General features: G+C 37.8%; 1 protein-coding gene across 6 annotated transcripts in view; it reads left to right on the top strand.

Moving 5' to 3' along the window:
- The window catches only part of spo11 (SPO11 initiator of meiotic double stranded breaks), a 57,544-nt gene that overhangs the window by 15,018 nt on the left and 25,081 nt on the right, over nt 1-17,445 (top strand). For all 6 annotated transcript variants that reach the window (XM_048178701.1, XM_048178702.1, XM_048178699.1 and 3 more), the window contains 2 exons: nt 809-846; nt 7,413-7,489. In XM_048178701.1, coding sequence (XP_048034658.1) covers nt 809-846; nt 7,413-7,489 — 115 coding nt within the window. The remainder of the gene's footprint in view (nt 1-808; nt 847-7,412; nt 7,490-17,445) is intronic.

Raw genomic sequence — 17,445 nt, 5'->3', positions numbered from 1 at the left:
CCTTGTGAAAAAGTGCACTTAATTTTATTGAATGTGCACTTGTAGTGTAATTCAAATTTTTAAAGTATATTTTTTCAAAAATTGTTACTTGCAGATAATATAATATTAATGAAATAATACGCCAGCTCCAGCTAAGTGTACTGAAAAGAGTGACTATTTTTCTTAATACACTTAAGTACACTTTTGAAAAGTGCAATTTATAAAAACGTTAAATTAGGTTTTACTTTAAACATACATTTTAAGTCATTGTTTTAATACTATTGACATGCTTTAAATAAGTAGACTTATTTTAATGTGTTGACTAACATTCAAGCACATGTAAAGTATTTGATTATATTTTAACTGTATTGTATTATTCAATATTACAATTAAAGTTAATATTTTAAATGTTCTAAATTGCTTCATCATTACAAATGTGTAATTACAAATATGTTTAAATACATGACATACAGGTTTCAATAGAAATGACATCATGTTCCTTGCAAAATGTAATTTATACTCAGTAAAGTCAATGAACGACAAACACACATACACTTAATGCAGAGACAACAAACACAGGCATGCTCAGAGTTGATCTGACCCTGAGAACAACCAATCTTGCAGTGATTTTCATTTGTGGCAGGTCCAGTGCATTTTAGCATGAACATGGAGGCCCCTGCTATTTCTGACACTGTCATTATCAATGACTCCAGCGCTCTCTGTGCATGTGTAATGCTTTACTTTGTTCTTGGGCAAATTAAGTTGTCCCAAAGGATAATTGCAAGGGTATGGTGGTGATTGCAGAATCAGTCTCTCTTTTTTTCCCCAGGCATCGAGATCATGTGCGTCTACAAGTATGGCTCACTGGTAAGTCCTGTTTCCTACTATTTCTGTGCAATTTCCAGTGAGGCCTGCACAGAGTTTTGCATTGCAGTGACATGTAATTATTCTTCTCTATTTGTGGCAAGACAAAAAAGAGGAAGCACTCATTCATGAACTTAAAATTTACCCTGTGGAAAAAGTAAAGTGTTTCTACATGTGGATGTGTGACACATCTGCAGAGTATGTGGCTACATTTCAGATGTTTAACTCATGTTCACATACAGAATCATGCAGTGCAAAAATCTTTTACTTAATGAGTATTATTTGTCATTTTCCAATATATATATATATATATATATATATATATATATATATATATATATATATATATAAATTAAGAAATTATATATATGAAGAGTTTGGTTCCAAAATGCTATAAATCTGTTTTGATTAATTTGAGAAAAATGTGTTTTCTTTACCAAGAAAGTGGCAGGATGAAAACCACTATTTTCAAACTTTCACATAGCACCTTTGATTTTGATTTTCAAAGATTTATTATAAAAACTGATTATTTTTTTCCCCCAAAATGCAATTAATCCATTGAATCAATATAAAAGTTATTTTTCATATTGAAACTGTTGAAACTGCACAACAAAGTAAGTTGATCCACATATGACAGCCTCTGAACTTAGTCAATACTAATCTTATATACAGGCACTGGACTAAAAATACATTGTCAGTCATCGCTCCCAAAATGAATTCAGTGGGTCATCTTGTTAATACTATAAATTAATTATGTCTCCGATTGTCCTTAACGATTAAAGAGTATCTGGCACTACTGCACGGTTAAAATAAAAACAACACATTTGCCGAGTACATTGGAACTGACTGCAACTACCCAGGGGCATCGCTATACTGGTGTGACAAAGTAAAATATAGCTGAAATAAATCCTTGTCTGACAGTGCAGATTTTGGCAATCATGTTTTTTTGTTTGTTTGTTTGGTTTTTTTTTTTTGTCTTTCCTATCAGATGTTTAGAATCAAAACTAGCAATGCCATATTCAAGAATTAATCATTCTTGGTCAAATGGCTTTTAAAACTGTTCATGATTCAGTTTTGCGGACCATGACAGAAGTTTGATGCTGTTGTGTGAGAACAAACAACAGCCGGCATTTTTCCTCCTCCCGAGTGCCTCATCTTCTTAATCTCCTCATGCAAATGATTTGATTTCGATGGCTTACATTTCTTCCCCACTGCAGAGACCACCACATGTTCATCAATGCCGTCAAAATTATTCATTGTTTTTGTTTGTTTGTTGATCACAAAGTACAAAGTAGATAAGGAAAACTAGGATGCCGGGTGTATTCAGAGCGCTGCCATTACTGTTTACAATGCGTGGAATGGTGCGCTGTGATTGGTTGAGTGGATGTATCGCATTCTGCGGAGAAGGGAGACTGACGTTTGTCACGATTTGGAAAGATAGGGAGAAAACATGACAGAATAACATGGCAGATATCGCATTTTGCGTAAAATTAAAAATGTACTTTTCAGTACCAACCAGATACAATACTGATTTTGGCAGGAACTCAATTTTTTTTTTTTTTTTTTTATTTAGTTTATCACGTTTTGGAAACAAACTCTTTATATATATTATATATATATATATATATATATATATATATATATATATATATATATATATATATATATATATATATATATATATATGCTTTTAAATACTTATTGAGAAGCAAAATTGTGTTAAATAATAAGACTTGTTCTCGGACCATATACACAACCATTCATTTTTTTTTTAATGTTTTTGAAAGAATTTTGTTCATCAAGGCTGCATTTATTTGATCAAAAATACAGTAAAAACAGTAATATTGTGAAATATTATTACATATTTTATTATGAGATGTATTGTTAAAGTCCCTCTGTGGTGAAATACAAGATTTTAATGTTGTTTATATGTCTGTGTGGTGTGGCTTAATATGCTTTAAGACAAACCATGTGCAAATTCATAAGTCAACACCATTGCTGAGTAATTTCTCCTCAAAACTGCAGTGAACGAAAGACAGTCTCAAAAATGGGGTTTGAAATCGGTGGTGTTTCTGACGTCACAAACTACTATGTAACCAATCACGTCAATGTGTTATCGTCAATGAGTAGATCTCTGAACTGGTGTGAATGATTGGAGGCGGGGCTAATTTGCTTATTCATAGAACTGCATATTCTAAATGAGGCAAGGGTGTAGACTAGAGTTACATTCAAGCTATTTTAAGGCATGAAGAATTTTTTTTCAAGGAAAAACATTTAAAGTGCCTCTATTTTGCTTTTTCGAATATTAACTCTTAATGTGTACTGTAGCTGTCCATGAATGTAAATGATCTGCACAGTTGTGAAGCCAAAAGTGCAAGATAAATAAAGTTATTTTCTCTCAAAAGAAAGAATTGACCCTCGTTAGGAATCCCATTTCCGTGATGGCCACACGTCACAAAACACATTGGCTGCCCGCAAACAACGTCTATTTTGACCCGTCCTCAAACGCTGTTGCTGGTTTGTTTTATACATGATATTTGCATAATGCACACCGCCCCCGCCAGGTTGGTATAAATAGGGAAGCGGATGCAATCGCACTCTGTCTTTCACTTCAGAGCCAACCTGTGTGTTCCTGCTATTAGACTGAGAGTGACTTTTCAAGCCTTTAAAGAGCTTTTCTTCTACAGTGCTGGTGTTAAGGCACCTATAGCGAAGCCGCAAACTTTACCAGAGTGAGCTTCTCGAGCTATTCTCGAGCTATTTGTACAGCTCTCAACTGCTGTTTTCACAGCATTATTTGCATTATTTGCCCCGTGACAGAGCGTGTGGACAGGTCTGCCTTGCATGCCATGGCCCTGCTACAGGTCTATCAGGCCAAAGCGCTCCTGGACATGCCCCAGGGTGGTCTTGACCAACAGCTTCTGGGGGAGCTACGCGCTGCCACCAACCTAAGGTGGCGGCGCGTTCCATTGGTCAGGCGATGGCTACTCTTGTAGTCCAGCAATGCCACCTGTAGCTGACCTTGGCAGACATGAGGGAGACTGATAAGTATCGGTTCCTGGACTCCCCGTGTCTAAAGTCGGCCTATTCGGCGATGCGGTCAAGAGCTTCGCCCAGCAGTTCTCGGACACACAGAAGCAGACTGAGGCTATTAAACACATCCTGCCCCGGTGGTCCGCTGCTGCCTCCACCCCACCGCCGGCCGCACAGCCTCAGTATACTTGTCGCCGAGGACGCCTGCCTGCGTCGTCCTCCCCCCTGCTAAGTCGGCAAAGCAACAGCCTACATCCGCCAGACAGCGTGGATCCGGTTGCGGACGCGGCGCCCAGCCCGCTCAGACCCCAGCCAAGCCAGGTGGCAAGAGAACGAGGAAGCGGTCCTGAGACGGGTGACCTGGAGGAGAGGATGTCAGCTCTTCGGGAAATGATGCCTGCATCTCTCCCTCCCCTGGAGGAGGGCCGGGGAAATTTGTGTCTCGTATTGTCCCACTGCTGGCTCTCCGGAGTCCATCGGTACCCACCTTTTCACAATAAGAGCTGTTTCCCAATCCTCCAGGTCCCAAGAGAGCGTGGCTGGCAGTGTGCAGTGGTGCTCTGCCTCGCCACTCTCAGCACCCTCTCACTTTGCCAGCAGGTCCCAGTGTGTTGGTCGAGGCCGCCTCCCATGTGCTGTCTCCCATACACACTGCCACCTCGCAGAGTCTGACCCCACTTCGGGCCACTATGCCGTCTGAGTCGGGTCCCAGCAATCTGCTTCACTGCCCCACGCCTGGTTCGCAGTGATTGACCTGAAGGACGCATACTTTCATGTTTCAATTCTGCCTCGACACAGATCCTTTCTACGGTTTGCGTTCGAGGGTCGGGATAGCAGTACAAAGTCCTACCCTTCAGGCTGGCCCTGTTGCCCCGCACTAGGAACCTCTGTGCATTGAAATGGAACCTGTTCATCGAATGGTGTTCCTCTCACCAAGAAGACCCTTGATCATGTTCGGTCAGGTCTGTACTTTCCTTCCTGCAAGAGGGCTTGAAGCAAAGGCTGTCTCTCTCCACCCTCAAGGTGTATGTTGCTGCTATTGCCACACATCATGATGCAGTTGATGGTAACACATGACCATGAGGTTCCTGAGGGGGGCGAGGAGACTGAATCCGCCTCGCCCTTCCTCTATATCCTCTTGATCTCTCCCGGTACTTACATCTCTTCGGGGTCATTGCTTCAAGCCTTTGCAGTCAGTGGAGTTAAAAGTACTGTCCCTTAAGACTGTCCTCCTGGTTGCATTGGCCTCGGTTAAGAGGGCAAGGAACCTGCATGCATTTTTGGTCGAGGAATCATCGTCAGGCCCAGTGACTCAAACGTTATCCTGAGACCCCGGCCTGGATATGTGCCCAAAGTTCCCACCACTCCCTTCAGAAATCGAGGAGAGCGCTGCCTCGGAGGAGGCAGAAGCCCTGGCTTTGCTCTGTCCGTCCGTTGACGTGGATAGAACGAGTAGGACCTGAGCTCTTTGTGTTACAGAGGCCAGCAGAAGGGAAAGGCTGTCTCCAAGCAGACCCTTGCTGTCTCCAAGCAGTGCCTTGCCCGTTCGGGTTAAGAGCTCACTCCACTAGAGGAGTTGCCTCTTCCTGGGAGCTGGCGCACGGCTTCTCGCTGACAGATATCTGTAGAGCTGTGGGCTGGGTGACACCCAACACGTTTGCTAGATTCTATAGCCTTCGTGTGGAATTGGTATCTTCCAGTGTACTCGCTTCCTGTTCTAGTGTCGGCTTGCTATGCCAGTCCCGCCCCCTAGGCCGGATACGTGCATCCTTTGCTCCAGTCGAGTTCCCCGCTTGGTGAACCCTGTCGAGTTCCTCCGCCACCCCTTACGGCTCGGACATTGCAGAGTGTCTGATGCTAGGCCAAACGTCCGTCACCGACGTTGATGTTTGGCTGGGTACCATATGTTGTGGCCTCCGACGTGAGTGGTCCGATATGTGTATTATCCACGGTTAAACTCCCTAAGGTGAGCCTGTCTTTCCCTTAGCAGAGTCAGCTCTGCTGTCACCTGTCAGATGAGTCTTCTCCTATCTCTAGGCTGGAGCCATAGTGCAGACTTAAGGTTGTCTCTTCAGCGAAAAACAGAGTGCGATTGCATCCGCTTCCCTATTTATACCCACCTGGCAGGGGCTGTTCGCATTATGCAAATATCACACACCAATTCCATTGGCTTGTTTAGTTTCACTCGAAGCTAATAGGGCTCTCTGGCGATATCCCAATGCGTCGGTCACTACCAACGTATGTCTCCATTCCTTCCTTCAGGGAACGAGGGTTACATACGTAACCAAGACGGTTTGTTGATGGATATACACTTGTTAAGGCTGATGTAGAGGAATTACAGTTAAAAACTGAGTCAAACTGAGTAGCGTATCACAGAGAAACATCCTGCTCAAGTTGTCCTTGCGATGGAGGTTCGAGTTGAATTACTAGTTCTTCCAGTGTTTCACCATCAGACTCGCGATTGGAATGATATGGTAAAATCAGTGCCATCATTGCTGTCTCTACAGTGTGTACAATCACTGAGCTCTGGAAGCCTCTGGAGCTGAATCAGTTGTGGTAATGGGCGTTTGTTTCCGCATGCGGTGTAAGCGGTAGACCAATCACAACAGACTGGGCCATCTGGCCAATCAGAGCAGAGCAGGCTTACGGAAAGGGGGGATTTAGAGAGACTGAAGCATCGGACGAGTCATTTGAGAATCATTGAAAAAGATGTGCAATGTATATTATTAGAAAATGAAACCGTTTTTTGACCTTTGATGCATGCAAATCTGTTATAGGAGACATCCTAAACAAAATTAACAACCTTTTAAATAGCAAAAGAGGGGCACTTTAAATATGTCATTTTGGTGATCAAAGATGAGTTTTAAGGGATAAAATTATTGACTACAAAGGGAATTTAAATAGTATTACAATTTAAAATAACTCTTTTCTATTTTAAAAATAAACGTAATATATTTTAAAATGTAATAATTTGCTGATTTGCTGCTCATGAAAAATTCTTATTAATATTGAAAACATTCATGCTGCTCAACATTTTGTGTGTAAACCGTGATACATTTTTTTCAGGATTCCTTGATGAATTGAAAGTTCAAAAGAACAACATTTATACGAAATAGAAATATTTTATAACATTATAAATGTTCTTAATTACTGTCACTTTTGATCAGTTTAATGTCTTTGCTGAATACATTTTTCATTCAAAAAATATTTGACACTAATCTTTTGAAGTTTTTCTTACAAATCTTTTGAGATTTGTTTTCAAAACATCAAAAAAACAAAACCTTCATTCAAAATGTTACTGAAAACAATACTTAAACAGTTTTGCTTGTCAGTTACATTTTTATTATTAAATTTTATTAAATTTGACATTGAAAAAGACAAAAATTCTGATTTAGTAAATAATTTTTTGCATGCGTTTCAAAGCATCCAACATTTCATATACACTAGCTTAAACATATACTTAGTAAATCATGTTGGCTCGTTTAATGTCTGTTGGCCGTCCAGCTTTAGGAACTCTAACTGTCATTTGTCCACAGTCAATGGCCTTCGAGGCCCACAGTCTGACTGTCCCCAGTGTGCTGTGGTTGGGCCTCCTGCCTTCAGACATCCAGAGGTTTGGGAAAGTCAACTCATTACTCTGCTCTGTGGTTTGTGATTGAGGCTGGGCTTGCTCTGGTTTCCGTTTTCTGGGTTTTTTTTGTTTTGGTTTTTGTTGCTGTTGCTGTTTTTTATTTCCTTCCTCTTGAAAGCTATTTTTAAGTGGATGTGTCAACTGTCATGGACTTCAGAAATCAGAACCTCTTTTTAGGAAAATAGAGTAAACTACAGAAGAAGAAAAAATATTAAATTTCCTTGTTGGCACCATGTAAATGATATGTTAAACAATGGCCACTTTGCAAGGCACACTATCTAGTATCACTTATGTTTCTTTTGTCCTTTAGTATGGTAATTAATGGCACACTACAAAAATTTGGCAATTTCTCATCTTTTAGCCCAGTTCTGAGTGGTAGCTTGTAGAGAGTGCAGCAGCCCACCATGATCTGGCATACTTTACAAAACATCACCCCAGAAAAATTAATCGCTTTTTCAAATGCTGAAAGTGCACTTGATTATGCTGTGTCTGGATATAGACCCAGTAATATCATGTGATATTAAAATGTGGCAGTATTTCTCGTCGAGGTGAAAAGCTGTCTCGTGATATCAGCATGAATGAGTTGAGTTTGTGGCAAAACCTTTTTCAGTGCTTGAATTATGTTGTTCAATTAAATTAATTTATTAATTTGATTAAATTCAATTAAATAACTATATGCGCTGCGGGTTTCGGAGTGATTTGCATGTTTTATTGTCCACATGTTCTTGTTTAAGAAATTACAGTGGCTGTAGCATTTCTGTCATAAAGAAGTGTCCAAATATTAAAGATTATGTGGACATTTGAATTAAATGTTGTTTGGCCAGTATTAAACAAAAATTTTATCATTCTGTAAATTGTAACAACAACATTCACCAGGCGGTTAGCGCCCTCTGCAGGCATTTGTTATAATGCGTACACAAGTTGATTATTGTTTGTAGTATATTACACGTATTTTACTTGCTTTTGAAACTTTATTTGAACCAATTATCGTTGCCTCATTGTTACTATATATGTTTAAATCATTTTAAAAGGCTATTGTTCACTTAGGTCTATTTTTATTCTCACCAAAAAATATTACCCGATTATTCAATTGCCAAAATAATCGTTAGTGACAGCCCTAGATTAGTTAAAACATTTCAGAATGCAATGTTTTGCATTTTGTGACTTTCAGTCACATATTTTGTCATTGAAGATTTATTAAAAAGTGATAAAATATCATCTTGTCTCGTTCTTGTGAACCCAATTTCGTGTATCATCCATTCATAAAAAAATGTATACAAACAAGTCAGCATAACCTTTATTTTGGCGAGAAAGTAGAACTGACCTGAATCTATATAATAAACCTATATTTTATATAAAGTGCAGTGTTTGCATCAAATAGAATGACTATAGCTATGTTTCTATAAAGTTGCGAATTTAACTTTAAAATTGGATTAGTGCATAAAACAATTGCGAATTAAGTAGCATTTACATGTTCAAGAGAACAAAATCTTCACTTCCTGGGAAATTGTCACAAAATATTTATAATAAAATGGAAGTTGCTGCAATTGGGAAAGCCACTGGCTCTGTTTTCCTACATCATAAATTACTTGCACATCAGAGCATGGAGACGAAACGCAGTAAACGCTGTCATTTTATCTTGAGTTCGGAGGCAGATCCCATATCATTATATCAAATAATTCCGATGACAGACTTTGGCACTGGCATTCCATAATTATTTAAACAACATTTGAGATGCTGTGCAATTAACTGTCATGATCACAAATTGGAGTGCCCAAGTTAACCACTAGAGGGCACTCCAACATGGACTTTTGTCACCTGTTTAAACTTCATTTCCCATAATTCACCTCCTGGACTGATTATCCTTGTTTCATTGCACTCAGCTGTTTTGTGTTTGATCATTAGTTCTGTCTATTTAGTCTCAGTTGTTTCTGTCCTTGGTTGTGGTTTGTTGTATATTTTGTTACGTGCACTTTTGTATTCCTGGCTTTTTGTTTTTTGTGGACTGTTTACGTGGAGTTTGACCCTTGCCTGTTCTCTGGATTATGACTTTGGATTACCCTTTAATAAAATACGCTGCACTTGGATCCTAACATCTTGTTTCTGTGTGCACCCGTGACATTAACCCCTTAACTGTCACTCCCATTTTTAGGGAACAGACCCCAACTTAAATTGCTTTAAGTCTTGAATACTTTTGAGCACAGACTTAAAGGGCACATTTAAAATAATTTTCACAGCATTTAAAAAAAGTCTCTGATGTCTCCAGAGTGTGTGTGTGAAGTTTTAGCTGAAAATACCTCAGAAAATGTTTATACAATTGCCATTTTTTGGGGGGGTGAGCAAAAGTGCGCTGTTTTAGTGTGTGTACCTTTAACTCCCTCGGGTCAGCGGTCATGCTGGTGATACCACCTCGGTTTTTTTCTTACCAGTGTGAAAGAGACTCAAAATACTCTGTCAATGTTGCACATACAATTAAGAGTTATACACCATTTTAATCTGCGGAATATCTTCTTCTCAGAGTAAAAACAAAATGTTGTGCTTTTTGCAAAATAAAGAAAACTAACATGATGCGTGATCTCTCGTCTCCCTCTGAACAAAGTCCAATCTGATAGTTCTCAGAAAATGAACTGTAACTTAGTGAATACCAATCACAAAAAAATTAGACTTTAAAGAAACGTTGAAATGTCAGGTTTTAAATCGTGTAAGTCAAATTGAAAACAAAAATTTGGTGTTTATGTAATCTGTATGAAAAGAGACACATGTCAGACACCCGTGATTCAGCTCATTATCCGCTAATGCGACCACGCCCACAGAGCCAGCGCTATTCAGATGCAAATTCTGAGGCAATACATGTATACATCGTCTCAATCGTGTATTTATTGTCTTCAAAAGTGTTTATCTGGATGTTAAAGTGATCTCTGGAAGCCTGTTAGTTCCTGGAATGTCACATGATATGCCTCTTCTTTTACTGAGATACTTGTGGACTAAAGGTGTACAGAGCGCCCTCCGGCTGCAAGTATGAATTGAAAACACAGTATCCAGTGCTCATACTGATGACAATAAATATTGAATACATATTACTCCTCTGTATAGAAAATTGACATAAACATATGAGAATCCATCAATATTTCTCCAAATGTGCATGCTTTTAAGCTAAAAGGCTAAATGAAATGCCATAGAGGTAACATAATTGTTCAGACACTTTGCATCACAGAAATACATTATATTTTAAAGTATATAATAGAATACCATTATTTTAAATTGTAATAATATTTCACAGTATTGCTGTTTTTTCTGTATGTTTGATATACACCATGATGAGCTTGAGACATGAACACAGAGGTTTTTTTGACAGCCTACCTGACTGAAAGAGCTTATTATTTATGCAGGTCATTACAACTCATTATGCGATTATTTTGTCTTCTCAGGTGTAAATGACCCATTAATCATGATGATTCACGCCTCCACGCATACCGTGTTTCTTGACAAAAAGTGTCTTACAAAAACTAAATCAATATATTGTTTTATATGAACAAGTAGGCAGGATAATTTTTACATAATTTTGAAGCAAAAACTCTAGTCTACAACCTCCAATAACCAGAAGTCTTGTGAACACAGATTTAATATATTTTTTTGGCTTTATTTCAGTGACTTTTTTTTTCAATAACCACGCATAAATGTTATTCCTTCAAAAACACAAACATGTACATACACGTTCCTCACTTATTATTTTAGCCTAGTTTGTGCTGAATACAGTGTAATGACACTTTTGTCATTTATATGTTTATGAACAACTGAAAAAAGCACAAATGTCAGGGCATGTCAAAACTTCTCCAGGGCCCCAAAAATCCTCAGATCCCAGAGGGTTAAATGCGCTGCTGATACTGGCATAAGAGGGCAGAGAATATATGATCTTATGTATCTTGCACTATAATAATATGCATTACAGTACAAGTCTGTTGTAACTTTACTGATGAGTAAAGTGTGGTGTAAAATGATTTGCGCAGACATGAACAAATTTAGGTATATGGGCGCGCATTCCCTTCAAAAATAAAATTAATCCACTGCATCCTCAGTGACTCAGATGCTGGGAGATAGGGCTGTGAATCTTTGGGTAGACAGCGAATCGATTTGATTCATGATTCATAGGTGTTCGATTCGATTCAAGGGCGATTTTTGAACATTCAGAACAATTCGATTAAAAATGATTCACATTAAAATTCAATGCGATTGATTCTGCATTTTTATATGCATTCATAGGGTTATTGAAATGCTTTCCCCAGTGTGTCTTAGTCAGGGTGTGAATTACACAGCGGCCTTCAGGAGGTCAGAGTAAGGGGGGGGGGAAACTATTGTTTGTGAATGTTGGTTCATGTTAGTTCCTAATGATGCTACATAACTTTATTACATAAACCAACATTTTAAAAGACTTTAAAAGTATTGTTAGTTCATGTTAACTATAGTGTAGGATAGTGTTAACACTCTGAGGTCTGAGGGTATCGCCGGCGATACCACCGTGGTTTTTTTCTTGTCAGTGTGAAAGAGACTCAAAATACTCCGTCAATGTTGCACATACAATTAAGAGTTATACACCATTTTAATCTGTGGAATATCTTCTTTCATTTGTGTACACTCAGAGTAAAAACAAAATGTTGTGCTTTTTGTAAAATAAAGAAAACTAACATGATGCGTGATCTCTCGTCTCCCTCTGAACGAACTCCAATCTGATAGTTCTTAGAAAATGAACTGTAACTTAGTGAATACTAATGACAAAAAAATTACACTTATGTCTAAAAAAACGTTAAGATGTCAGGTTTTAAAACATATAAGTCAAATCGAAAACAAACCTTCTGTGTTTATGTAATCTGTATGAAAAGAGAACCATGTCAGAAGTCTGTGATTCAGCTCATTATCCGCTAATGCGGCCACGCCCACGGAGCGAGCGCTATTCAGACGCAAATTCAGTCAATACATGCATTCGTCATCTCAATCGTGTATTTATTGTCTTCAAAAGTGTTTTGAATAGCCATATTTAGTGATCTCTTGCCTCTGTTAGTTCCTTGATTGTCACATGATATGCCTCTTCTTTTACTGAGGCATTTGTGGACAAAAAGGGGCAGAGCGCCCTCCGGCTGTGTATGAATTAAAAACACTGCATCCAGCGCTCATAATGATGACAATAAATATAGAATAATAAATATTACTCCTCTGTATAGAAAATTGATATAAACATATGAGAATCCATCAATATTTCTCCAAATGTGTATGCTTTTAAGCATATTAAGAAATTATGGTCAATATAAGATTTTAAGAGTCAAAATGTGGAGCTTGAGTCTTAGATTTTTTTAATGATGTATAGTTTGTCAACTGCACATCAACATTTAGGCTCTATAATATAACAAATATAGTAGCCTATATGAAATGCCCTAGAGGTAGGAATGTTCAGACGCGTTACATCACAGAAATACATTATATTTTAAAGTATATTAAAATAGAAAACCATTATTTGCTTAGAGACTTGACACTTCTTTTAAAAACATTATAATGGCAATGTGTTCAATCTTTTGACTGGTAGTGTAATTTAACATAGGCCTATACAAAATTTTCTTCATATCATGTGCAATAATACGTGCATGCATGAGATCACAAAAATCATGGGGTTCTTTTGTCCTGAGTGGACTTTAATCCTGTTATCAGCATGATCACAGAGGGTTTTTTCACAGCCTACCTGACTGAAAGGCCTCATTAATATGCAAGTCATTTCAGGTCATTATTATTCAATTCTTTTGTCTTCTCAGGTGAGAATCACCCATTATACATGAGGATTCACGCCTCCATGCATACGGTGTTTCTTGACCAAAAGTGTCTTAGAAAATTTAAATCTCTCTATTGTTTTATATGAAGGAGTAGGCAGCATAATTTTTACATAATTCTGAAGCAAAAACTCTAGTCTACAACCTCCAATACCCAGAAGTCTTATGAACACAGATTTAATATACTTTTTTTGGCCTTATTTCAGTGACTTAAGTTTTTTTGTTTTTTCAATAACCACGCATAAACATTATTCCTTCAAAAATGCAAACATGTACGTACATGTTCCTCACATATTATTGTAGCCTAGTTTGTGCTGAATACAGTGTAATGACACTTTTGTCATTTATATGTTTATGAACAACTGAAAAAAGCACAAATGTCAGGGCATGTCAAAACTTCTCCAAGCCCCAAATCAGCCTCAGACTCCAGAGGGTTAATGGCTACACAACCTTTTTAAAGTGTTCCAGGTACATTAAACATAATAATGCTTACATGTAATGCTTACATGGAGAGACTACCCTACAACATCATGCACTTTCCCATCTAATCCTAAACTAACTTTTCTTCACAGAATAGTTATAAAAGCCCTCTTTGTTCTCTTTATACAGAGCATATTCCTGTTTTACGATGATTCAGAAAGAAAACGCGCCAGGTGTTTACTGTTGCTATAGTAACGAACGCAACTTTAATGCGCATCTGATTGATAGATACACTTATTTCAGTGTTGTTAATGTTAGTTATTTCAGCAGTTTTCTTCGCACATTCAGTTTAACAACATTAAGTTAAATTTTATTTATCATTCATTGGAACTGTGCGTGTGAGACACTTACATTATGTGTTTGCTCCATCCATGAAATAAATGTGCGCCCTTGAATAAGTGTGGTTTTACTTCAACTGCTCAGGTAATGTCAATGGTATGACCCACTTCTGTAAAACTTAAGTATTTTATCTCATAGAAAATAACGGTGACGTTTCCACGCAATGAAAGCGTTTTATTTCAACAGTAGTGACGCAATGACTTGGCAGCTTTATCAATGGCTTGATCAGTTTGACTCAGGATGACTATTGCGGTCTCAATAGAGAGCTGTCATCTGTTCATGTGAATAGCAGTAGTGGCCGCCCTGAGGAGAGCTCAAACGTGGGCTTCTCAATGAGAGCTACGGACAGAGCGAGAGCACAATCCAGTGAAACCCAGCTAACAGAATTTTGTTATTCTCTAAATATTCAGTGTTGGTTCTGGGAATGTAAAAAACGTAGTTTTCTTGACGTTAAAGGAATGTTATTGTAAGATATAATGTTCCTCAAACATTATTTCAACTTAATTTTGATGTAAAATTCAAAATTCTAGAAATGTTGATTTGTAACATTCAAAGAACATGAAAATGTTCAGTTTCCTTAATGTTAGTAGAATGTTATATAAAGGTTAGTATGAAGTTCCTGAAACATTCTTTCAATCATTCAAACACCTGCTGTGAACAAGCACTGAGAAATAAGAACACAAACTACAACTTTCTTCAGCCACAGCCTTAGATGAACTGAAGATAAAAGACATTAAATCCCTGAAGATCTGATTGAACAACTCCACAAACAGCATTATCAGCTTCACTTATTACTAACCAGACTGAATTTATTTGTCTGTCAGACGTCTACAGAAGTTCTTATTGAGAATTAACAGAGGTTTAGATGTTGATGTCTTATTAAAAATGTTTAGTTTGAGGTCACCATCATGGAGATGAGCGTTTACTTTAGTTTAGCCCTTGACGTTTGTTAAGTTGCTTCTTTATCAGCAATTGCAGGTGTTTATAGAAAATAAAATAAATCCGCTGATCCGCTGATAAAGCGGATCAACATGTCTGTTTTAATAACAGATGAATGACAGCATTAAAGTGGTTTAAATAACTGCTTTTTTGTAGTTTTGCTTATTTTGGGAATTAAAATGTTATATGAGAAAAGTAATAAACTCAAATAATGTGATATGAACAATTTGTAACACTTAAGTGATTTGTGTAATATTTTCCAAAACTTTTTTTACTTAAAAACTATTTAATTAAAAACAACACCTTTAGACATCAGCACTCATCATACAAACCTCAACAATGGTGACAATCAAAAAATGTAGCTGCATAATTTTTTCATGCCGCAATGCATGCTGGGAGCCATGAATGTGTTTTGTATGCTGGCATGAAGCATGTCACCATTGTTGTGTTTCATATGCCGAATGTTGATGTCTGCGAGTGTATAAATGACACAAAACATGATTTAAACAAAGTTACCAATGACAGTGTTATTTATAAACTCACATCAATTTTCAGCATCTGAAATGCAAAAACGTTACAACTGTTCTTTTTTCACATTGGTTGAGTTTTATATTTCTCAGTAGCATCTTCTTAAATCAGCAATTACAGAAAAAAGTAGCCACTTTTAAACCACTTTAATGCTGTCATTCTGTTATTAAAGCAGACAAGTTGATCTGCTTTATCAGTGCAGAAATGTTTTCTGAAAATACCTGCAATTGCTGATAAAGAAGCAACTCAACAAAAGTCAAGGGTCAAGAGCTCAACTAAAGCAAACACTCATCTCCATGATGGTGACCTCAAACTAAAGACATTAACATCTAAATCTCTGTTAATTCTCAATAAGAGTTTCTGTAGACGTCTGACAGAAGTAAAGCCAGTCTGGTTAGTAATAAGTGAAGCTGGTAATGCTGTTTGTGGAGTTGTTTAATCAGATCTTCAGGGATTTAATATCTTTTATCTTCAGTTCATCTATGGCTGTGGCTGAAGAAAGTTAATTTGTGTTCCTATTTCTCTTTCTTTCAGTGCTTGTTCTCAGCAGGTGTTTGAATGATTGAACAAATGTTTCAGGAACATCATACAAACCTTTAAATAACATTCTACTAACATTAAGGAAACTGAACATTTTCATGTTCTTGGTTACAAATCGTCTCAGGTTACGTACTAGGTTACTCAGGGAACGAGACACTGTGTTTGAACACGCTATGGGGAACGTCATCACGTGAACCGGTGTCTGAAAGCAATTATCAAATTTCACCAATCCTATTGGCCGGCGACAGCCTATGACGTCATTAAAGACGTGACCCGGAAGTATAAAAGGAGTGCTTAGAGAAGCAGTCAGTACCTTATCGTCTGAAGGGACTGTTTAGCAGGCAGCCCTGATGCATGGCAGGTAATGCAGTGTCTTGTTCCATGTTCTCAGGGAAGCATGGTCACATACGTAACCTTAGACGTTCCCTTTCGAAAAGGGAACTCTACACTGCGTTTGAACACGCTATGGGGATCGATATACCCACGCCGCCCTGCTTGAGGGGAGTGCATGCCAAAAAATGCTTAGACAAATGTCAGAACTAGCAGCTTCAACTGAAATGCCAGAACCACTCCCCCTATGGGTAGGGATGCGCAGTATACCGGTACTGGAAAAATACCAGTATATATTTTATTTCAGACAGTACGATATTATGATTTTGCTCATTTCGGTATATGCTGCTGTTCCGAAGCTCACCGCTAGGTGGCAGTGTGCTACCCAAACTGATGTGAAACCGGCAAATGTGACAACATAGAGGAATAAAATGGATAAAGCAGTTGAATCTCGCTCAACACGCCCAAAACTAATTAATAATGAGAGCAGTAGATGCATAATTTGGAATTACTTTGCATATAAAAATGATAAAGAATCATCAAACTTTGCCAAGAACCTTTCACTTGCTCATACTGACTTACAAGACGAGATGGACAGGTCAGTGCGTCATTCAAACGATCTAATTTAGACATTTATATCAACACACGTAAGTAATCAAATGTAAAATAACACAAGAACGTTAGTACTGAATGATAGTTAGTACTGAATGATAAAATCACTTGGATGTTCAAATTGGCAAGGTTTAAAAAGACGTGGGCATGTGATTTCCGTCAGTTGTCCGAAACACGCATGAGAGTGTTGTATCACAGTGCGCATATATACTTAAAGTGCTATATTTTTGCTTAATATACTAAAGATTCTTCTTTAGTACTTCTTAAGATAATCTTAAGAACATGTAAGTGTACTCAACTGTGCTATTTTGAAACACCATGAAATATGAACTAAAATGTGCTTTTAATATACTAGCT

Source organism: Megalobrama amblycephala, linkage group LG24, assembly GCF_018812025.1.
Source record: "Megalobrama amblycephala isolate DHTTF-2021 linkage group LG24, ASM1881202v1, whole genome shotgun sequence".
NCBI classification, from domain to species: Eukaryota; Metazoa; Chordata; class Actinopteri; order Cypriniformes; family Xenocyprididae; genus Megalobrama; species Megalobrama amblycephala.
The sequence above is the reverse complement of the archived record's forward strand: the minus strand, read 5'-3'. Positions and strand labels throughout refer to the sequence as shown.